The 23,466-nt window shown below is 37.6% G+C and overlaps 1 protein-coding gene and 1 pseudogene across 2 annotated transcripts; one reads left to right on the top strand and one right to left on the bottom strand.

Moving 5' to 3' along the window:
• Window positions 1-6,618: 6,618 nt before the first annotated feature.
• Window positions 6,619-9,429, bottom strand: LOC103696451 (pentatricopeptide repeat-containing protein At1g08070, chloroplastic pseudogene; annotated as a pseudogene). The gene has a single exon (XR_015973318.2). The product of XR_015973318.2 is annotated as a pentatricopeptide repeat-containing protein At1g08070, chloroplastic pseudogene (transcript).
• A 3,391-nt stretch (window positions 9,430-12,820) lies between these two features.
• LOC103696452 (ABC transporter A family member 2-like) lies at window positions 12,821-21,582 on the top strand. The gene is made up of 16 exons (XM_008778085.6): window positions 12,821-13,448; window positions 14,339-14,570; window positions 14,769-14,938; window positions 15,042-15,227; window positions 15,393-15,488; window positions 15,623-15,823; window positions 15,915-16,074; window positions 16,168-16,394; window positions 16,482-16,599; window positions 16,698-16,774; window positions 16,890-16,979; window positions 17,222-17,365; window positions 19,628-19,933; window positions 20,018-20,098; window positions 20,189-20,365; window positions 21,139-21,582. The coding sequence occupies exons 1-16, from the start codon at window positions 13,080-13,082 to the stop codon at window positions 21,394-21,396; spliced, it is 2,892 nt and encodes a 963-aa protein (XP_008776307.3). The 5' UTR covers window positions 12,821-13,079; the 3' UTR covers window positions 21,397-21,582.
• Window positions 21,583-23,466: the final 1,884 nt, after the last annotated feature.

Below are 23,466 nucleotides of genomic sequence, written 5' to 3' on the forward strand. Positions count from 1 at the left end.
AAAGAGTTGGCACTCCCATTGTTATTCTTAGGAAGGAATAAAAAAATATCTTTATGAGTTTATTTTATATGTTTGATGTTCCATTCCATGCTAAGAAAGTTGTTAGAATGGATGAACATCTATGTGCCAAATTAATAAATCATTAGCACGAGACAACAAATACATGCAGACAAACAAAGTTGTAGTAGACCGGATAACTAATCCTTGGATTTCCAAATCAAAGGACGCAATCATAGAGCAAGAATCCAGAACAGACAAAAATATGGCCCATATATTTTGATCCTACAAGGTGAGCCAAGTAAGTACTTTTGTAGATAAGCATATTTAAACGGTTCAAAGGTTTTTTCCACACAATTTGATATGTTAAGAGTTGTTTCGTGGTAATTATACAATCCACTAGTGATTGGTGCATAAAGTATTACCCCACTTTATTTAGTGGCTCAACGGGCATAGATTTGGTAAACTGGTTGATTTCTAATAGTTCCATGGAACATTAGTACGAGTCAAATAAAATAAAATCAACATCATAGGTGCCGTACTTCTTAAGTACGCAGAGGGAAGGACAGAAACCTCTAAGATCAATCCCTCAGATTTTCTTCCCAAAATAACCTTCCCCATGACCAAAATGCCCTCGATGCGTTGGTCGCATCCTTAGGTTTTTTTTTTTTTTTTTTTTTTCGCGCTAAAACGAACATTTCATACTATATGGGTATGAATACACCCAGCGGAATCTGTAAACAAAAGGTTCCGAAATGCACCGGGCAAATTATCCTCACCAACCCATAGGATGCCTCCTGAGTAGCTTGCAACATATGCTGCCACCCCGTCCGCCGCTCCGTTAGCCTCACGATACATGTATAGTCTGAAAAGTAATTCCTTCCCTCACCATCAACCATATATCATGGAGCAAACTACCCCTTCTTCCATGGATCCAAACTACCCCTGCCGCTCCTCTTTGGTTTAAAAGATAAAAGGAAGAGCCAAAACTTATATGGAGGATCAGATTCACCGGAGAAAATAAATCTACCTAATAATTTCATCTTTAGATAGATTTGTTTCATCCTGAATATACAGTGGATCTGATCCACCTAATAATTTCTTCTTCTTTTTTAATTCTTAAAGAACCATGCATCATTAGAAATCTAGCATGGAATGGCTTGACAAGTCTTCTTTGAACATTGGGTTATTATAAATTTATAGCCGATAACTTGATCTCTAAGCGTCAACGGTTCAACAATGGCTTCGTTTATCACTGAAATTTTTTTAAAGGAGGCAAGTCATATAATATTCTGGAGCACAACGATGGGCTTATCTCAAGATCCCGTCCACCTGTAAGCGATCAAGACTTTCTTTTAGTAGGGATCTCAGTGAGGCAATCCACAAGTCTCGAAATGTTCTTTCATTCAATGAATTTATAAACAACTGAATGCCGTCAAAACACTCTCACTCTCAAAAATTATATACTTGCGAGAAATAAAATTTCTGACTAGGATAACAGACAAAGGACGGTCTCAATCGATTTAGAACTCCCACGGGAATATCAGTCGCCGAGGAATAAGCGACTTTCTGGAGGAATAAGAGTTGTTGGAATTGAATCAATATAGGCTGTTGGAAAAGGGCTTGTTTGCTATTAAATAGAATCGGATACTGTACGATGTTTTCAGCACATTTCTCCACATTGCCAAAAACCACTGATGGGAGGCATCTTGGAATGAAATATACTAGATGTATATTCCAGTATTTATTTCAACATGGAGATCCATTCCTAGCAAACCCAACTTGTAGATAAGATTTTTTTCTCATGATAAAACCTGAATGAACATATTGATTTTGCACTAGAAAGTCTTCCTAAGTTTCCATATCAAATCGATCACCGGGATTAAGATACTTACTTAGTTAATAGATGCCATTAGGAGCTGCTTTATTACTTTATTCTTTTTTTTTATTAACCAATCTTTACTAAGCCTTCTTAAGGGAGAGCACTCTATTGATTTTGAACCCAGAAAATGCACATTCTGATCTTGAGTTCAAGCTGAGCCAAAACACCTCTTTCCCCAAAATATCTCCAATATCGTACTAAAATATTACTTCTAAGATTTGTTTGGTTGGGGGTAATATAGTTTGGAAAAATAAATCCAATGCCAAATTACCATTTTTGGTTAAAAAAGAGGACGAAAGAGAGGGTTCTATGCCTATTTTACCGAAAGAAAAGGTAAAACACATACCACCAGGGTGTGGTATTTTCTTTTACCCACATCAGATTACCAAGTAAAGATAATCTAAAAATACTATATAATCAATATATTAAATATATTAATATTATATTAATATATTATATTAAGATAGTATAAATATAAATTTGACATGGGATTTATTAATAATTAATATATTTATTTATTAATAAATATATTTATAAAATTTATAATTAAGATAGTTATTAATTTATCAAAAATACAGTAAAATTAATTTATCCTAAGAAATAAATTTTATAATATATGTATAATTAATTAAAAAAATTATTAACTTATGGAGATATATTTCAACATTCGCAATGATCCATATTGACATCTTTCATGTAAATGGGCAATAAATAGTCAACTAATAGATTGAATGAAAAAAAATAACATTACTTGAATTGCTTATTCAAGAGCATTGTTAGAATTTGATAATATTCTCATGTAAAATTATTTCCAACAAAAAATAGCAATATTTTTCTTGTATTATTTTTCGAAGTAATTTTTCTACCAAGCAAACATGGTAATTTTTTTTTTTTTTTTGCAATTATCTTTCAGATAAATGATTCCTAGAAATTGTCAGATTATCTTGTAATTTGACGTACCCCAACCAAACGAACCCCTAAAGTAACGATTTCAAGAGCAGAAACTTGTAGGTGGAATTTTAGCAGTTCACATCAAGGCGTCCTTTTCACACAAACTATGTGAAGCAAACCAAGCAACTACTCCAATTCATTGTTCCAACCTTTAGGTTGTGCGTCAAATACAAGGACTGCTATAATTTTCCCTTCAAACTTACTAGTATTCCTATCACAAAGACACTATGACCATGCATCATTACACTTCCTGGAATGGTAGTCATAATGGATTTGAGACAAAATTTGCTTATGAAATTCCATGAAGCAAGTAACTATGATCTGATGGGAAATTAGTTCAAGAGTTTTCTTTAGGCTTTTGACATAAGACCAACCTTTGTTTTATCTTTGGAGTAGTTAAGCTGACCATAGAGGAAGACATTTCTTATGCACTTCCTAGTAAAATGCCTAAGGCTATAATTAACTTTGCATTATGTGGTGTATGATGGCATGCACATGGCATATAACTAGGGTCAAACTCCTAACTTGTAACGGTAACAATATAATATTAAGCATAGGCATGATGCATGATACAACCAAGTTAAATAGACTGTGACTCATCAATTAACACGCAACTGTTTTTGACCAAGTTATCAAAACCATTTGTTTGGAATATTATTATACAGAACCTCAAATTTGACGGTATGAAACTACAAGTATCTCATGATCATGGCAGCATATATCTATCAAGATTAGCTCATACAGATGTGAGTTGACAAAATGAAATGACGAGGAAAGTAAAAGATCAAAAAACAAGATTTATAATCAATTTGCTATGAAACATGGGAAAGTTCACCTGAATTTTTTTGCTTCCTCTCATAAAATTTAAACTTTATTCTGGTCTTTCTTGACACCTCTAAGAAGATACATTAACAGAATCATGAGCCCTCACCCACCACCCCCCCCCCCCCCCCCCCCCACACACACAAAAAAACATAACTCCCTACAAAGATAAAAGACATTGATAAAGCAATTGCCATTGTAATTGTCCAAAATGGCTCTTTTTTGTTCCAAGTAGATATTGTGTTTTGTTTAATTATTGGGATAAAATATATGTGCAAAAGGAGCCGAGAGGTCGCCTTGTGCAAATGTGATGACCCAAAGATTGATTTAAAGATTGATTTTGATGATCACAAAATCTTGAAGTATAAATACTAATGTTTGTGTTGCAAGAAGAAAGATAATTTGTTTTGCAAGGAACATAGCAAGTTGGAAAAATACAAGAAGTCCTCAAAAGCTCTCAAGAAAAGTTGGAAGAAAGCTACACTTTATTGGCCCAAGTTTCAAGTTCAAAGGATTCAAGTTGGAGGAGCAAATTCAAAGAAAGATTCAAAAGAATAGTCCTCGAGTCGACTCCTGAAAGTTCAGAGTCGACTCTGGCACTCTGGAGTTTCAAGAAACAGTGCTCGAGTCGACTCCGTAACTTTACGAGTCGACTCCGACTGAGAACAGACAAAAAACAGAGAGTTGATTTTCAGTGCTACAGTGCTCGAGTCGACTCCGAGATCGACTCCGAGACTGCAGGTCGACTCCAGGACTGCAAATAGACAAAAAACAGAGAGTTGATTTTCAGTGCTACAGTGCTCGAGTCGACTCCGAGATCGACTCCGAGACTGCAGGTCGACTCCAGGACCGCAAACAGACAAATAACAGAGAGTTGATTTTCAGTGCTACAGTGCTCGAGTCGACTCCTACTTTAGCCGAGTCGACTCTAACATGCTGGGAGGCATAACGGCTAGTTTTTTCTCAACTCCAACGGCTCTATTTTTGTCTCTAATGGCTAGATCTTTGTTCCTACGCCATCCAAAGCTATAAAATCAAGAGGAGAGCTAGGAAAGAAGTTAAGGAAGTGGGAGAGAACACATAGGGAAGAGATTTCAAAGAGATTTCAAGAGAAACCTTCCAAAAGTACAAAAGGGCCATTCAAAGCAAAAGAGAGAGAAGAAGAGCATCCGAGTGAATCCCAAAGCTTCCTCTCCAAATGTGTGCTGCCTCAGTGATCCTCTACCTCGTGCGAAATCAGAAGAGGGTCAAGTAAAGAAGAAGCCGAGTTCCTTCATCTACAAAACTTGTTTGAGGGCTTCTTCTCTTTACTCTATTTGTTTATATTGTTATATCTGCTTGTTTAAGAAGCTTGTATTTGTTTCAAATTTTTAGTCTAATATCTTGTAACTTAATTCAATCAAGGGATTGAATCAAGAGGTTAAGGTTTGTTGGTGAGCCAAGTATAAAACCAACGTTGTAAGGTTGTGGTTGGTGAGCCTTTGGAAAAACCAACTGGGTTGATTGTGAACCCGGAAAACAATCGTTGTAAGGTTGTGGTTGGTGAGCCTTTGGGAAAACCAACTGGGTTGGATTGTGAGCCCGTGAAAACAATCGGTTGGTTCTAGTCGGTGAGCCTGTGAAAACCGACCGAGTTCGTTGTGATCTCGCAAAACAACAAGTTGGGTTGTGAGCTTGTAAAACAACCGGCTGTAATCTAAGGGATTATAGTGAAATTCCCAAGAGGTCTTAGGAAGTGGATGTAGGTGCTGGGGTGCACCGAACCACTATACATCTTTGTGTTTGTGATGCCTTATCTCTTGTATTTCATGCCTTACACTCATACTTGATTGTGTAATATCTCTAGCTTTGTTTCCTATAGAGTTATAAGTGATTGTTTAGAATTTATTTAGCTTCCACTCCATTCTTACCATATACATAGATTAAAATTGATCATACAACTATAAGTTAATTTTAGATCAATTGCACCCTAAAGCCTTAGTATAATTGCTCTATCTTAATTTTCCACTGCTTTACTTGTAATTGCCTAGAGCTTAAGTAAATAACATCTTATCATTCCGCTGCATTCAATTCAAAGTAAAAATTAGGGAACATAATTTTTAGAAAACCCAATTCACCCCTCCTCTTGGGTTGTCACCTTGGGCAACAAAATGCATAATGTACTCTGCTCATTGTCCAATCTAACACTGATAAAAACTTATCTCATTGCAGTAGTAGGTCGAGAAAGGGTACATAATCTTCCACACAATATTATCTCAATGTATTAAATTAAAGGATACTTCGCTAGTTGTTTTTCCCCTGAAAACCACATTTGTAAAATATAAAAAAAGGCCTTGTATCTTCTAGCATTATTAGCATTCTTCTTCAACTAAATGGCCATAGTAGAACAATGCATCATGTGCAGTCTTGTCAGTAAATGGGCCAATTTGTTGATCGTTAGAAGACTCCACTTAATGATGGGGCTAAGATTTACCTACAAGGTTCATGAAGAAAGGTTGGAAGGGCCTCAGACAATGGGGATGGAAGTTGTAAGAGAGAATTATAATTAAGTTTGCATTAACAGAGAAGGTAACCCTTAATATAATTGGATTAGTGGGAAGACTCCTCCTACACCATCGAGTCCTCTTCTTCTTGATATCCTTCATCTATCTGCATCTTTGGATTTCTTCACTGCGAATCATGTGTTTAGAGAGGCTAATTTCCCTGCCTCGCAAATAGAAATTTCAGTCGTGATATTTCCTCAAATGATGTTGTACATCCAGAGTTATCTTTGTTATTTCAAACTGATTGTACAGAACTTTCTTATTTATGGTCTCATTGAGGCCATTTAAGGGTATTCTTCTCTTTCTACCAAAAAAAAAAAAAAGGATTTGTAAAGTTAGGTCAGAATGTGAAAGGCCAGATCTTTATTTATATGATGTGTACGCATAAAAAGCTTCAAACAAAAATCTTCACTAAGAACTTGGTTAAGTAACAAAATGAACCAATTGTTATTTTCTAAAATCAACACATGGAGCCAGTTGTTCTTGCATATAATTAGCATAATGTAACGGAACAATGTGAACAGAATCCAAGCTATCTCTCACCTTTTATGTGATGTTTGGAATTGTTACAAAAGATCGATCATATAATTTGAACTGGTTATTCTCAAAAGATATAAGTTGAACTTGTGCTTCATATTTCGGTATGGAAGTCCCTCTTTGAACGACAGAAGCTAAAGGTCACAGTTGAAAATCTTGAAGCTAGGAAGATCAGTGCAAAGGCTGAAGCTCTGTTTTCATATTGATGTCGAACCAAATTATCGTTGCAGAAAAGCAAAGCTGCACTTCATGAACAATTAATTGCTTATCTTGAATAAGCTAAGCATAACAATCATCATTTCCTTGCCACAGCTTTTCCATTTGACATCTGTGGGCCATCCACTATGAAAGATCAGGAATCTCTAAATCAAAGTTTGAAGCATTACCAACCCACTTCAGTTGTAAGCCTAATCCATCTACAATGCTGTATATCTCATCAGATTTTGGATGAGTGGTGTCTTCCACCAGAAATTTATGAACCATACCTTCCAATTCTATCCAGCTATATGCAGCCAGCTTCTGGACATTTTTATTCTTCATTAAATCCCTCACCTTTCTTGCTTCTTCCCATCTACCTGCATTAGCATATATATTGGAAAGAAGAACATAATTAGCAGAATTATGTGGTTCCAACACTAGAAGCTTTTCGACTGAGAGCTCCGCAAGCCAAACATTTGAGTGAGCTCTACAAGCACTCAGCAGTGTACCCCAGATGATAACATTAGGTTCCACTTCCATCTCCCAGATAAATTTATAAGCATCTTCCAACCTTCCAGATCGGCACAGGAGGTCAACTATACAAGCACAATGTTCGACTTTCGGCACAATATTATGGTTTGGTTTCATACAGTGAAAAAACTTGAGTCCCTGATCAACTAGACCAGCATGAGTACAAGCAGTCAGCAGTGCAACAAAAGTTATATCATTTGGCTTCAAATTCTCTCCAATCATCATTTGATATAGCTCAATCGCATCTTTTGCAAACCCATTGAATGCTAGTCCTCCAATCATTGAATTCCAAGTAACGACGTCCTTTTGATGCATCCTATTAAAAATCCAACGAGCTCTTTTTATATTCCCACACTTACTATACATGTCAACCAGTGCTGAACCCGCATAAACATCCAATGCAAAACCTTGTCTCTCAACATAGTTTCCAATACGCTCTCCAACTTCTACAGAGCCCAATTGGGCACATGCAGACAAAACACTTACAAGAGTGACTTCATTTGGCTTACAATTCTCTGCCTTCATCCGCTCAAAAAGCTCCAGAGCCTCATTCGGTCTCCCATTTTGAGCATAACCAGCAATCATGGAGCTCCATCCAACAACATCTCTGCGTTCCATCCGATCAAACTCATGACGTGCCTCATCAACAGCTCCACACTTGACATACATTTCCAACACTGCAGTCTGTACAATCAAGTTTCTCCGCAAATCATTATTTTCAATCAAGTTCTTGACCTTCAGTCCTGTTTTCAAGTTGCCCAGTTTCGCGCATATGGACAAAACCGTCACAAGAGTGATCTCATTTGGCCGAGCATTCTCAGTTTGCATGCGTTCAAACAATCTCAAAGCTTCAGCGAAATCACCATGGTGTGCATAGCAAGTAATCATCGAATTCCACGATGATGACGTCCTCTGGATCATCCCATCAAAAAGTTGCCTTGCTGCCAGAACATTGCCAGACTTTGAATACCCAGATATCAAACAGTTGATAGGAACCGGATCCTTAAGCGGGATCTCATTGAAGACCCTCCTAGCAGAATTCAAGTCGCCATTTTTCGAGTAGAAATCTATCAAAGAAGTTTGAATAAACACACTGGAACTGAATCCGTGAATCAAAATGTAAGTGTGAACTTGTTTTCCTTCATTGCTTGCAGCTAACGCAGCACATGACTTGAGAACGGATGGAATAGAGTGAAATAAGATCTGGGTCTTCTTACGGTGAACCGAGAAGAAGATTTTGAGGACTTCTTTATGCATCGAGAGCTTAGAGTAGCTGGTTATGATGGAGTTAGAGAGGCCGGGATCTGGTTGAGGAATTGCGTCGAACGCTCGTTGGGCATATCCAATATTGGAACGATTCAACAGAACGCCAAGGAAGAGAGGGGTGAGATCGGGATTTGATTTGACGATGACAGCATGGATTTGTTTGAGTGGTGACAAGTGTAGAGGGGATTGGAGCAGTAAGATGAGACGCTGCTCCATGGAGCAACTAAATAAAGTTCTTCACGTTCGTCACCTCTTCGGGCTCTGGAGATGGTGACGGAGAATGAAGGTGTGCCGCCTCTTGGAGCTCCGAACTTGCGAAGAGCAACGGTCGCCATGGATTCGAGGAGGAAGAGCCATGGAGAAGCTTTACCGGCCATGGCATCGAGGAGGGGGAGCCATGGCGAAGCTTTACCGTTACTCGTCCAAACCCCGGAAAAGAAGAATGAAGCGTAGGAGAGCAAATTATTTAGAGGTCCCACTAATGGCCTCAAAATTACTTGAGATACGTGGAGGAAAAATTACATGTAGATGCCCAACTTAGTTTCGAATCATTTATAGGTTTCGAATCCTGGCTCCTCGTTATTGCACTGAGACTGCAAATGTTTTCTACAGGTCGGGTCTTTGGATCATTCAAGAAAATTACAACCAGATCCAAGTTAAATTCAAAATTGTAGATCCCTAAGTTCAAGAATAGCAAATAATTCAGTCCTAATTTGGAACAAGTGAAAAGAATAGCCCTTGTAATTAATTTGACACTGCAAAGCTCTACCTTCCAACGGAGTCAGCAAACTGCAGTCTCTGTCTCCATGTCTAGTGAAAATTAGATCGAAGCCCCTACCTAGATTCTTAATTATGTATAGATTCTTGAAGTCAAGTTATGTTACAAACTGTAAATAAACTGCAATCATGTTAAAGTTGCTCAAAGATAACCATAGGTTCATGATTGGGAAGGTAATTATTGGTTAATGTGCTTTTATTATTGTCTGTACCCAAGTCTCAACATGCCAAGGCAGCCGACACAATATTAACGCTTGCACAAAGCTAGGTTGAACTTTGATAAATAAAAATTGAAAATTTATCTAGAGCCCAAGGATGGCCATTACATGGCGATTTTGGTATTGTGCTTGGTCCAACTCATTTATTGATAAGCTACGTCGCTCCATAAGGATGCTTAAGAAGAATCCTAAGCACGTGGGGTGAGTAGAAGCATAGGAAAGGAGCTGCAATCAAAATACTTGAGGTTTGTCTCTCACCCGAAGAGAGCATTATCCAATTATCCATTTATCATTTCTTAACTCTGATTGGGACCTATCATTTATTAATGGCTATAACCAAAAAGGAGAAAACAAATACACAACAAAATGCATAAGTACGAGATGTTCAACTCAAATTGAAAAGCAACAATAACCTCCGCTACCTCTCCTATGGTGAATAATGGAAAAGCGCCGGCAATTAGGCCTTTGCTCTTGTTGTTCGCTTTATAGAGTAAAAAGTAAGAACTCGAGGTAATTTTATAAAGCTTTCCTAGCTGCCTAAGAAATCCTGAATGCTAAGAAATAATTAATGCACACTAAGATCAAGCTAGACCCAAAAATAAATCAACATGGTCCAAGAATTTATTAATGGTGAAAACTGCACCTTTAGAATTCAATTACTATGCACTGACTGCCATTAGGAAGCTTTTGATGGTAGTTGCCTACGTTTGAAGGTTTCAAGCTTTACTCAAGATGGACGCCGAGTGTTAAGAAACCGGCAGTAGCTCTATTCACCATTAGGTCATCTGATGACACCATAACTAGTATCGAAAGACAACCATCAATAGATAGGTCACCATGGACGCCAATTTCTACTAATTACTGCTTTTCTTTAATTTAGTTATACAGCTAGATTCCTTTGCCTCTTAGTTTTCAAGTTGATATATAATTGCTTTGAAAATTCTAGGCTTAGATTTACTTTGTTGCATCGTTTGCTTTAGTCTTCCATCAGGTTATTCTAAAACATGCTCTAGGCCATCCAACCTGCATTAATAATGTTTTGAGAGCAGTTTCTATGCAACTTCGTAGGAAGAATTCTTTCACACCTCTTGTGAAAGATGATGTAGAAAACATGGTAGAAAAATATAATATTGATATATGTTGCACATGAATTCCTTAACTCCTAAGGATAACTCTGTGCATCAAACTGACTACAATCAAGTTTGACTTCATTTGAATACTAATATACAAGCATGTAGCAGGTAAAGATTAGTTAGCCATGCAGATCAGTTTTTAAACAGCCTAATTGATAAGGAATGGTGGAACTGTCCCTATGTAGACCTCAACATGAAAGCAAATATGCTACAACAGCTAAATAATCCAACAACATACACTTGAAATGGTAAAAGATTTATAAGATGAATTATCAAGGGAGCAGGTGTATTAATAGTTATGATTCTCTTCAGAACTTTTTCTTGTAACTCAACTTTTTGTCAAAAAAAAAGGAAGAAAAAAAGCAAATGAACAAGACGTGCAAGTCACAACTCCTGTACAATTAATCTTATTCGAAGAAAATCTTTATATAGCTCGGCAACAATACAGATGGTGATCATATTGATAGAAAAATATTACAGTACATAAATACAATTCTTAAACCAGACTCATCTCTACTTCAGCAAATTGAGAACATGAATAATACTGTCAAAAAAACAAACTTAGACCAACTTAATATAGAGCAATGCTTGATGCACCTACTTCTGTTGTTAAGAAGGTGATAGAAGCACAAGTATTCAAAAGTTTTTAATAATATCCAAGTTTGATTCAAATCAGTGCTACTTTAGATGTGAATTTTTGACTGGGACATTGCTGTCAACATCCTATATTCAACGGAATAAAACTTCCATGAAGCATCCTATTTGCTTGCCTAGATGGGAATCCTTATTCCAAGTGAATGAATGTCAATCGTTATTGAAAGAGGCACAGATTTGAAGCTCACTTGCCCAACAACAACAAACAAAAAGTCCACTTGGAAACACAAACGCATGGATTAGTGCTATTCAACATGCTTTCCGGGTCAGCATGAGGCCAAGCACGCGTTTACAGCATACAGTAATAGTCAGGGAAATTGTGGTTTTTCTTCTGAATCTTATGTCCAGAAATGCCCTTGCATGCTTCTATTAGCATGACCATGATGCCCTTACCACAAATAATCTGGCCTCAAATTTCGGCTTGTTCACCGATTCTCAAAATATAATTATAGAGAAGTAACATATGCTTGCAGAGAAACTAACAATAATATAGATTGGATGGCAGCATATGTAATTAGGTAATCACGCTAGATCCACGCTATGGATGACTATGATATTCCTACTAAATTTTTAAATATTTTATTTTCTAGTTCAGGTAGATGTAGTTATCCTATATTAGTTTAACAAATCCAATTTACTATATATATAATATTTTTTGACCTTGGTTTTAGATAATTGATGCTATAACGGTTCTAACATACCTTAATAATGATATTAGTCATCTCTTGCTATCATTATCATGGTTGATAACAAATGTTATAATAAAAAAATAAGTTACAAATTTTATTTAGCTAGATAGCAGTTTCTTGAATCTACATACATAACAATCACAGCCAAACAGTAGTTTCTTGTATGATAATAAATAACAATCCACAACCATGGCCGGGCAGCATTGACCAAGAAGATCAAACCAGCCAAGCTATGCACAGGCACGGCAAGTTCAACTAGGTAACACGTTTGCTTGTCGGAAAAAAAAAAAAAAAAAAAAGAGTACCTGGCCTCCCCAACAAACATTAAGAGCACAAACTAGTGGGCAACCCTATGTGCTGGATGGACACTTCCTACTCTGTGATGTCCCACGGATGGTAGAGAACTGTAGATCCTTTAAAGTTATGCATGTGTATCGGAAGGCCAACTCAGCTGCTGACTCGGTTGCATCATACGCGGCACAGCATGCTGGAGATTTTGTCCGAAAGACCCGGGCAGATGTTCTCCAACCGCTTGGCCGGCTTTTTTTTTTTTTGATTTTTTTTTTGGCTATACTCATTTAGGTCCGACGTACTATTAAAAAAAAAAAAAAACGAACAAACTAGTAGAGGCTGGAGTTCTGGTTCAAAATTTGGCAAGTTCGAACGTTTCTAGTGACGCTCAGCACCCGGATCCGTCCATCCAAATAATCGAACGTTCTCCCGCCCCTTTTCTCTGCCCAATCTAGTTAATCCGTGGCGTCCGACTGACGAAAACCGGTGGCGGAAATGTCTATATGTAGCTCCTACCAGAGTCTCAATCCTAGTTCCAGTTCTCTCAAGTTCTCATCGAAACAACAACGAGAAGTCCAAGAAAGCCATTGATGGAGTTGCGGAGCGGGGCTGGTCTCATGGCGCAGCAGTACAGGGCGCTGCTGAAGAAGAACGCGATCCTTACGTGGAGGCACAAGCGATCGACGTTCCTCCAGCTCTTCTCCTCGCTCTTCTTCATCTTCCTTATCTTCTGCATCGATCGCGCGGTCCGGTCCCGGTTCTCGTCCAGCACCGCCTACAAGAATGTCTACGATCCCGAGGCGATCGTCTCCCCTCCCATCCCGCCCTGCGAGGACAAGTTCTTCATCAAGGATCCCTGCTTTGACTTCGTCTGGAGCGGGAATTCCAGCGCCCGAATCGCCCGGATCGTCTCCGCTATCATGAGGAACAACCCCCGGCGGCCGATCCCTTCCGACAAGGTTAGGTTTCCCCTGATCTTTTCTTTTTTTCTTATGACGAGAATTTCTTTTGGTTTTAGTGGGTAAAAAATGCGGGGATTAATTGGGTCAACGATGATTTGGCATTCTTGATCTTTTTGATTGTTCATTTGATCGGTGGTCACTGGACCATTAGCAACATTCGAAGGGTTTCTTTTAACCCTACGAAATAAAATGGACGGCCAAACAACAAGGAAACCTGCTATTTTCTTGTAAAGAAAATATCTTTTTATTTGCTCTAATCTTTGGAAAGAACCCTCTCCGTGATCCATGCTTTTTTTTTTTTCTGTCATTCTGTGTGTAGTGTGTCTGTTTGTTGAATCTAACATAAGAGATTAAAACAGAACTCAAAGAGTACATACAAGTTCTCTTAAACAAAAATTTCTGTCCGTAACATATTTTCTTAGTGAAATCTTTATAAGTCAATAAATTCTTAAGAATCAGTTGGTAGCTACTGCCTCAGTTTCAGTTCCTTGTTATCTTGATTTTTGATGGCATGTATTATTGTGTATTTCTAATTCATGCTTGTTGCATGAAAGAATTAAAACAGAGGATAAAGTTGATTTATTCAAAAGCCATCGACTGTTTAACCATAGAAGTAGTATGGATTGTTGAACCGAAAATTTTGCTGGCAATGGCTATCATATGTTTTCTTTAACACTGAGCTAGTGTTTTCTTAAATTTATAGAGTACAAATGCATGTATTTTGATTAAGAAAATCGGTTAGTTCATCCCTTAGCTTCAAATTAGTTTAAACTATTCTGAAGTATATTTTTACGATATTCTGATTTCATATCATGAAGCATATTCTTGACCATGAGGAACAACTTTGACTAAATTTATTTGAGGCAATTTGCTTGTGTGTATTGCAGGTTAAATCTTTCAGGACTCCTGAGGAAGTTGATGCGTGGCTCTTCAGTGACCCTATGCATTGCCCTGGTGCTTTGCATTTTGTGGAAAAAAATTCAACTATGATAAGCTATGGTATTCAGACTAACTCGACTTCCGTAGCTAAGAGAGGAAACTATGAGGACCCCACTTTCAAATTCCAAATTCCACTTCAAATTGCTGCCGAGCGTGAAATTGCAAGGTCTCTAATTGGAGGTACTGCAAGCTTGCCTCTTCATTGTTTATCTTCAGATAACATATATTTCGGTAGCAGGCATCTTATGTTTGTCAATGTTAGACTTCAGATGTGAATTTTTTATGATCACAAGAAGGTTTTTTGGTTATCATATTTTATTTTTGGGAATTAATTTTTTTATGTATATTATTACTCATTTAGGTTTTCTGCATGCACAGATCCAAACTTTAGCTGGGACGTGGGATTTAAAGAATTTGCACACCCTGCTACAGAAACTTTCTCCGCAGTTGGGACGGCAGGACCAACCTTTTTCCTTGCCATTGCAATGTTTGGTTTCGTGTTTCAGATTAGTTCCTTGGTTGCAGAAAAAGAACTTAAACTTTGTCAGGTTATAATTTTCAGCATCTTTAACTCTAAATTTCATTTTCTCTTACATGCTCCTCTTCAAAGCTCAATATGCTGATGATCAGCAATGTGGTGGACATATGCAGGCGATGTCTATAATGGGGCTTTATGAATCTGCTTATTGGCTATCTTGGCTTACATGGGAGGCTTTTCTAACACTCCTTGCAGCACTTTTCACAGTACTTTTTGGGATGATGTTTCAGTTTAATTTTTTCTTGAATAACAGTTTTGCTGTTCTATTCGTCATGTTCTTCCTTTTCCAACTTAATATGGTAATTTACTTGTACAGTAACATTTTATCCATACTCTTTTTTTATGGGAGTGAATTTTGATTTCAAGTAGGCTCGTACTGACTCTGTGTTTTCTCTTCCTGACTTCTTTTTGATATAGTTAATGGATAGAACTTTTCTATATCTTACATAGACAATCTTTTGCAGGTCACTTTTGCTTTCATGATATCGACCTTCATCAGAAAGTCATCATCAGCCACTACTGTTGGATTTTCGATATTCATAGTTGGCTTCTTGACTCAGGTAACATTCTCTTAAGTAATGACCTTGAACTTAGAAATGAAAGTACATCTGCTCTGTAAGGTGGCTTTGCCTTATTTTCCTTCAAAAAAAGAAAGTACTTCTGCACTGATAAAAGAAACTTTTTGTCATGTCAGCTTGTTACAACATTTGGGTTTCCATATGAAGACTCCATCTCAAAAACATATCGAGTGATATGGTCTTTGTTTCCTCCCAACCTTCTTGCCAAAGCTCTTGATTTGCTTGGCAATGCAACAGCCACTTCTCAAGACAAAGGAATTAGCTGGAAGAGACGTGGAGAATGTACTACGCAAGAACCTGACTGCGTGATAACTATCGTATGTTCAAATTTTGGCCCACGCAGATAATTTACATCTTTAAAAACCCTTTCTTTGTTCATATCTAACACCAATAGTGTCTCTTTAACAGCAAGATATTTATGAATGGCTCATATCCACATTCTTTTTGTGGTTCATTCTGGCAATTTATTTGAACAATATAATTCCGAATTCAAATGGTGTGAGAAAACCAATATTATATTTTTTGAATCCTTCATACTGGACAGGAAAAGGTGGAAACAAGGTGGAAGGTTAGTGAGCATCACTAGATTTTGAACTTCTAACATTCTTTCAGTGCTATGAATTTTGTGTGCTGCCACTAATACACATGCTATATATTTCAGAAGGTGGCCTCTGCAGCTGCACTGGTTCAATTCCACCATTGGATGATGCTGGTCCGAATGACGAGGATGTTCTTGCAGAGGAAACTACAGTGAAACAGCAAGCAGCTAGTGGTGAAGTTGATTCTAGTGTTGCAGTTCAAATACGTGGTCTTAGAAAAACATACCCTGGCACCACAAACATTGGTTGCTGCAGATGCCGAAAAAATCCACCTTATCATGCTGTTAAGGTACTTTATAGTTTTGCCACATGAACTCTTACATTTTTGGATTCAGTGCATCTATTTTTTTTTTTTTAAAGAATATGACATTTTCAGGGAATTTGGTTAAACCTTGCAAAAGATCAGCTATTTTGCCTTCTTGGTCCTAATGGAGCAGGAAAAACTACTGTGATTAGTTGTCTGACTGGCATTACACCAGTTACAGGAGGAGATGGTAAAAATCTTTTGTTTTGGATTCATAGTTTTGCACATCATTATTTGATGTTGAAACAGAAAAAGGCCATGATAATTAACCATTGCACATTCTTACAGCATTGGTTTATGGCTATTCTGTTCGAAGTTCTGTGGGTATGTCAAACATTCGAAGGTTGATAGGGGTTTGCCCCCAGGTATGTTTTAATACTCTTCCAGCAAATAACTTGATCTAATTCTTTGAGCCACAGTTCATGCGTCAGAGCACAGAAGAGTGGTCATTAATTAATTTGTGTTCTTTGCATGTTTTAGTTTGATATTTTGTGGGATGAATTATCAGCTCAAGAGCACCTGCATCTGTTTGCTAGCATTAAAGGTTTGCACCCTTCTACAATCAAATCGGTGCGTGCTTAATTCCTGCAAACATTTTCTTTTTAATTTTGTCTCAACCATTTCCATAGCTTGAAACATGTACTTGGACCATGGAGTAATTTCACCCCAAAGGGTTAGATCGATAAGTTGTTATTCCCATCAGTAAATCCTTCTAACCCTTATGTGATGGCCTGATTTTACCAATTTCATTCTTATTCGTGTCCATCTTCTTCCTTGTCATTTATCAAAATGGAGCTTTGTTGGCAATGCAGGTAACTGAAAAGTCATTAGCTGAAGTAAAACTCACCAATGCAGCTAAAGTTAGAGCCGGGAGTTATAGTGGAGGGATGAAGCGCCGCCTCAGTGTTGCAATAGCCCTTATTGGGGATCCAAAATTGGTCTTCTTGGATGAACCAGTATGGAGATATTGAAGCTTCTGCTCTCTTTCAATAATTTCTTTGACAAACGCAAACTTTTCTTGACGGTCATGAATCTGTATCCTTCTGCTTGATTTAGTTTGGGCATTTACCAACACTCGCATGATTGATACCTGTAGGAATCATTTGAGTTACATGACCTTGAAGAGTCAAAATTATAAAAATGACTTCCTGGATCCTCTAAACTAAATTTCAAACTCTGATTTCTATGGATATTCTTTTGCTCTCTCTCCAAGTATATCAAGAAAAAAAAGTTGCTAGCAAGCATAAAGCTTATCTCAGAAACACTGGAAAAGTATTAAAGAATCCAGTACTATTGACTTAGCACCCATATGGTTTCATACAAGATTTGCCGTACTGGTCGGTACCGCAACATACCAAGCATACCGTACTATACCGGTACCGAACTGGTATGCTATCTCGTACTGTACCAAACCGCGTACCAATATTATAATAAGATGGTACTAGTACGGGGTCTGGTATCGAGACATTGAACCTTGGTTTCATGTTTTGATAGGTTAATATTCTATAAATCTTCTAAGATTTAAAGTAAGTATTTTCAAATCCTACTTTTGGAGTTTGAAGAAACAAAAACAATGTACTAGTGTAAGACAACTCTTATATGGATTTACTTGTTTCTAGATAATGTAGTCATGAATGATCTGATAGGAGAATACTAGGGCTAACATAAGTAATTGATCATGCTTTTTACCTTTTCTTATTGCCTAATAGTTTGTTAAGATCCTTCCACCAAATTTCTTTCTTTAAAGTTAGAAACTGCAAAGAGTATAAGTTAATGTAGTGTTAATTATATTCATATGATAAATAATCTAGGGTGAACATACATGCTGGCCCACATAGTTGAATATCAAAACATTCATTGTGTTGACTTGCATGCATGGTCATCTAGGTGGATATGTGGTGCACTGGCACTATGCTACTAGTATACTCGTAAACTTGAAGTTCCAACTATTTTCTAGATATATATACTCAACTAACTAGGCCTTAATCCCAAACTAGTTGGGTTCGGCCATGTGAATCCTTTTCCTCCATTTCTTACGGTTTAGGACTGTACTTTCTGAAAGACGTTGAGATATCAAGTCCTTCCTTACAACGTCATTCCATATGATTTTTGATCCACCTCGACCTCTCTTTATTCTTTCTACATGTATTAAATCACTCATTCATACCGGCACAACTCTCGAGCTTATTGTACATATCCAAACCATCTAAGCCTTCCTTCTCTCAATTTGTCCTCAATTGGTACTACTTCCGTCTTTTTATGAATGACTTCATTTTCTATTCTTTTTTTCTTGTATTACCGCACATCGATCCCAACATTCTCTTTTCGGCCACACTCATGCATGCATTGTTTAACTGCCTAACATTTTGTACCATAAAACATAGATGATCGCATGGTTGTCATATAATTTTTTTCCTTTCAACTTGGTAGGTATCCCATGATTACACAATATCCTATTTGCACTTTTTCTCCATTTTATCCAACCTGCTTCTTTTGGATAACATCCTCTTCAATCTCCCCTTTGCTATGAATCATCGATCCTAAATATCTAAAGTGATTATTTTTAGAAACTTCATGATTCTTAATTTTCACTCCATCATCTTTGTTTCTAATTTTACTAAAACTGCATTCGATGTATTACATTTTGAGACCAAGACATAATACACGGAATGCAGTTTTAGTAAAATTAAAAACAGAGATGAAAGTGGAGTAAAGATTAAGGATCATGAAGTTTCTAAAAGTGATCATTTTCAGTATTTAGGATTCATATTCATAGGATGCGACTATAGCTTTGCGCTGACCCTCGGCCTATCATAACCCTCCTCCTTTTTCCAAGCTTGGGATCGGTTATGTATAAGGTATTGTAGATAGGTGGATCTATCTTTTAGATCTAAGGGGAAAAAATAAGGTCACCTATGTGTTAATTTCTAATGATAATAGTATTATTCTTTTACAGAGAAAAGTGATGCTTGCCCATTCTAGCACATTATTGGAGGGAAGATTGAATGTGTATAGTTTGTGAACTGTTTGTTAAGTGCCAACAAGACTTGAATTTTTTGGGACCTAGTCATTGCAAGTTACTTGTTAGTAGCTCCACAAGTTACTTGTTAGTAGCTCTTTTATTAACTATTACTGCATGAAATTCATAAGTCATATGAATGATGTGCTTATCTTTCTTGTCTCAAGTCCATCTTTTAAATATGTTATATATGAGACAGACTACTGGCATGGATCCTATCACTCGAAGACACGTATGGGACATAATAGAGGATGCTAAAAAGGGACGATCTATTGTTTTGACAACTCATTCTATGGAGGAAGCCGACATTTTAAGCGATCGCATAGCCATAATGGCCAAGGGAAAATTGCACTGTATAGGAACCTCAATACGGCTGAAGTCTAGATTTGGAACTGGTTACATCACTAATGTAAGCTTCCTAGGAACAGGGCAAACTCCAAATACTCACAGTAATGCAGCTACAAGTGAACCTCATCTCGAGCCCGTCAAGCAGTTTTTCAAAGAAGTAGGTCAACTAAACAGCAAACTAAGATTTTTGAAGCTTTTCTTTACTACAAACTTTGGTCTGACATAAAAATGAAATCAACAGCATCTGAATGTGAATCCAAAAGAGGAGAGTAAGACATTTTTGACTTTTGTAATCCCTCATGAAAAAGAGGAGCTTCTGATGGTAATTTCTTGCTCTTTTGATGTGAATATGTGTGCGTGCTTGAAAGCATGTTGTGTTTATAACCCTTTCGCTCCATGATTGTGATAACAGGATTTTTTCTCTGAGCTCCAAGATAGGGAAATAGAATTTGGGATTTCTGACATACAACTTGGTCTCACAACACTTGAAGAGGTGTTTTTAAATATCGCCAAACAAGCAGAACTGGAAAGTTCGGCTGCTGAAGGGAATCTGGTGACTCTGAACTTGTCATCTGGAACATCAATTCAGGTTAGACTGATCATCATTTTCGGTTTTATCGGATGATCCACAGGCTGGCAACTTTTTTAAAAACGAAGCACATTATATTAAGTTGCTTAGCTGCCATTTGCTTACCTGATATTTGATTTATATTTTTCCTTTGTTTCTGTGAATGTTTCGTTGAAATGAGGTTTTTTATTTTAATTGTTATTTGATTATGTAGATAGATTAATTATTTATCATTATGACTTTCATTGTTCACTGTTCAGTTGTTTTTTTGCGCAATTTTGGAACATATTTTTTTGAACCAAATTTCTTAACTTTTTTCATATGATATCATGATTAGGCTACGTGTCTTTATATTTTTCCTTCAATTGTTGTGAAATGACTGGAAAATGTTGAGCGATAAAGAGTACTAGTATGATAATATTATGAAGATGAACAAAAGCTTTATAGATGCTAATAAACTCCAAATATGGGATCAAAAATGTGTATATAAGAAAGTTTGAAGTTGCAAGTTGCGCTAATAGAGATTAAAGAACACAATTGATGTACTACCAATAAAGTTGATGGAGCTGTCATATATGAGGAAAAGGTATAAGATTTCATTGATGGCATTTTTGAGAAAAAAACGGATGGCCATGCAGTATCAAAGAAGGATTGTGTCCGGTCTGATCCAAAGTCCAAGAAGAGGCTTGTTGTGTATGGCCATAGATCTATATCACTCATCTGATTAATATCAAATTATCAATATTTTAAAATACATTTTTGCATTATAATCCTCATTGCTGGTTATTGTGCAGATACCAAAAGGAGCCAGGTTTGTTGGAATTCCAGGGACAGAATCATCAGAAAATCCAAGGGGTCTTATGGTTGAAGTATATTGGGAACAGGATGATTCCGGAACCCTCTGCATTTCTGGCCATTCATCTGAGGCTCCCATACCTCCAAACATTCAACTTACAGCAAATCCTGCCCTTTCACGCAGATCTTCCCATCGCGAGCCCGCACCTGTAGTTGGATATATTATTGACCCCAATCAAGTTTTAAATAGCCAGTAAATATATTGTATCTGTGTGTGAGCATGTGCTGATGAGCTTGTACTACTGAACTTAGCAAAGCTGGTGAGTTGATTATCCTAATAAGCTGGTAATGCATGCTAGTGTTTTGTATATTCTCCATGAATTCTGATTTCTGCTTTATAAACTTATTCATTATAAAATGATAGGATGCTAGTGTTTTGTATATTCTCCATGAATTCTGATTTCTGCTTTATGTACTTATTTATTATAAAATGATAGGATAGTTCAGGTCATTCTCACAGCCTTGATATTTATTTTGTAAGAAACATATTTAAGTAGAAATTGGAAGGAGTATAATCCTGAACTTGATGGCTATTTCAATTAGCAACAATCTCAATCTGTGACTAAAAACACTAGAGTCTAGCATGCGATTCAACAGGTGTGGAATTTTTATTTTGATTTTTCTTAAGCGAGAGGTGCACTTTCTTTTGGAAACACGGGTGGGTAAGGTTCCTTTTCTCTCAGAAAGGTGGAAGCTATACGTTCTGTTTACATGGATACATGCTAACGTCTTGTGGTTTTTGGCTGTCTGCATAAGTCAGCCTCAAAACCTTTTCATTGTCATATATACGCAAATACCAGTCTGAGGTTATGCTTGTATTTTTTTTAGAAAAAAAAAGGGTGACAGTGATTGGAGAAGAAGAAAGAAAATTACTGTGCACTGGACTTTTCTCCCTTACATAGGCCCATAAAATTTTTATATTAATATTTTATCTATAATAACTATATTATATCGAGCTTTTTGGAGTACGATTTCACGTAGACGAGGATCGAGCGGCTACTTCAGAGCTTCCTGTAGGGGGCGTATGGAGGGGGTCACGGGATGCATTTAGTGGCATGGGAGAGTATCTGCCTACCAGTTAGGGAGGGTGGCCTCGGTGTGTTGTCTCTTGTGGAGCGGCGCGAGGCGCTGATTGTCTGACATGTAGCTCGATTCACGTTGGAGCCACAGGGTTTCTGGAGTCAGACCATGGCTACCAGATACGGCCAGACGGGCACTGCAGAGGCGATTCGCAGTGGGCATCGCTGCTCATTTATGTGGCGAGAGATCGCAAGATACCTTCCCACAGTTGGGGAGAATACTAGATGGTTGATAGGCGATGGGCAGAGTATTGATATAGTTGGCGAACCATAGGTGGGTGCCCTACCCTTGAGACTCTGGCCGACTATGGTTGACATTGAGGCAGTGGAGGGACTGCGGGTCTGCGACCTCCTTGTCCCGGGCAAGGCTGCTTGGAATGAGGCTAGGTTGGGTCACATGTTTGGGGCACACCTAACCGAGAGGGTTCGGTCCCTTCCGATTTCGAGGTATGCGGGTCCGGATACTCGGGTGTGGAGCACGTCGTATAGGACCGGAGTGAGGGTGGGGGAGCTCTCTGAAAGTGAATCCTAGATTCTTCAGTGTTAAGCATGCTGAATTTTTTTTTTTTTGAAAACCATGGCTGAACCTGATCGGGTTGCCTATGTACCCCTTCATAAGGAGGATCAAGCCATACGTAGTTCTTTTAAGTTACAAAAACGCAGCGAAAAAATCGAATCAAATAATTTAATTCATGCATGCTTACAAGATCAAATCTAGAAATCAGCACCTTAAGAACACAAAGGATTATACCGAAATCGTTTAAACAATTATGCTAAAACTTTCATGCGTGATTAACTATCAGATCTGAAACTTAAGAACTCTGTTTCAATTAATCTCCGAATATCCATCGAATGGATTTTGGAGATATCTCCGTGAGGAGCCCCAAAAGAGGGTAAAACCTCGGAGAATCGGACCTACATCTTGACACCATAATAAATGATTAATGCTAGATTAATACCTTTTATGATGGATGAAAGTTGTGGATCTGATCCTTGACTTCGCAGCCACGCACACGAATGGCCTCTACGAGAAGTACACGCGAAGTTTCTGGAGAGATCCAATCCTGCGGAAGTGCTAGCTTGCGCAGAATTTCTTGAGGCTGAAATTTGATTTTCCCAACGCTATCAACTTTTGATCCGCCTTCTTAGAAGAACTTGAAGGAAAGGTTTGGAGGGATTGAAGGGGAC

This window comes from Phoenix dactylifera, chromosome 1 (assembly GCF_051530095.1).
Source record: "Phoenix dactylifera cultivar Ajwa chromosome 1, Ajwa_hap1_PhDact_Kaust_v1.1, whole genome shotgun sequence".
Taxonomy (NCBI): domain Eukaryota; kingdom Viridiplantae; phylum Streptophyta; class Magnoliopsida; order Arecales; family Arecaceae; genus Phoenix; species Phoenix dactylifera.

What these genes read in the sequence shown, in the direction of transcription:
- LOC103696452 (XM_008778085.6), top strand. Translation starts at nt 13,080, where the DNA reads ATGGAGTTGCGGAGCGGGGCTGGTCTCATGGCGCAGCAGTACAGGGCG. An exon ending in TGATAGGGGTTTGCCCCCAG is followed by an intron (nt 16,775 to 16,889) that starts GTATGTTTTAAT and finishes TGCATGTTTTAG; the next exon opens with TTTGATATTTTGTGGGATGA. An exon ending in ACCCTTCTACAATCAAATCG is followed by an intron (nt 16,980 to 17,221) that starts GTGCGTGCTTAA and finishes TTGGCAATGCAG; the next exon opens with GTAACTGAAAAGTCATTAGC.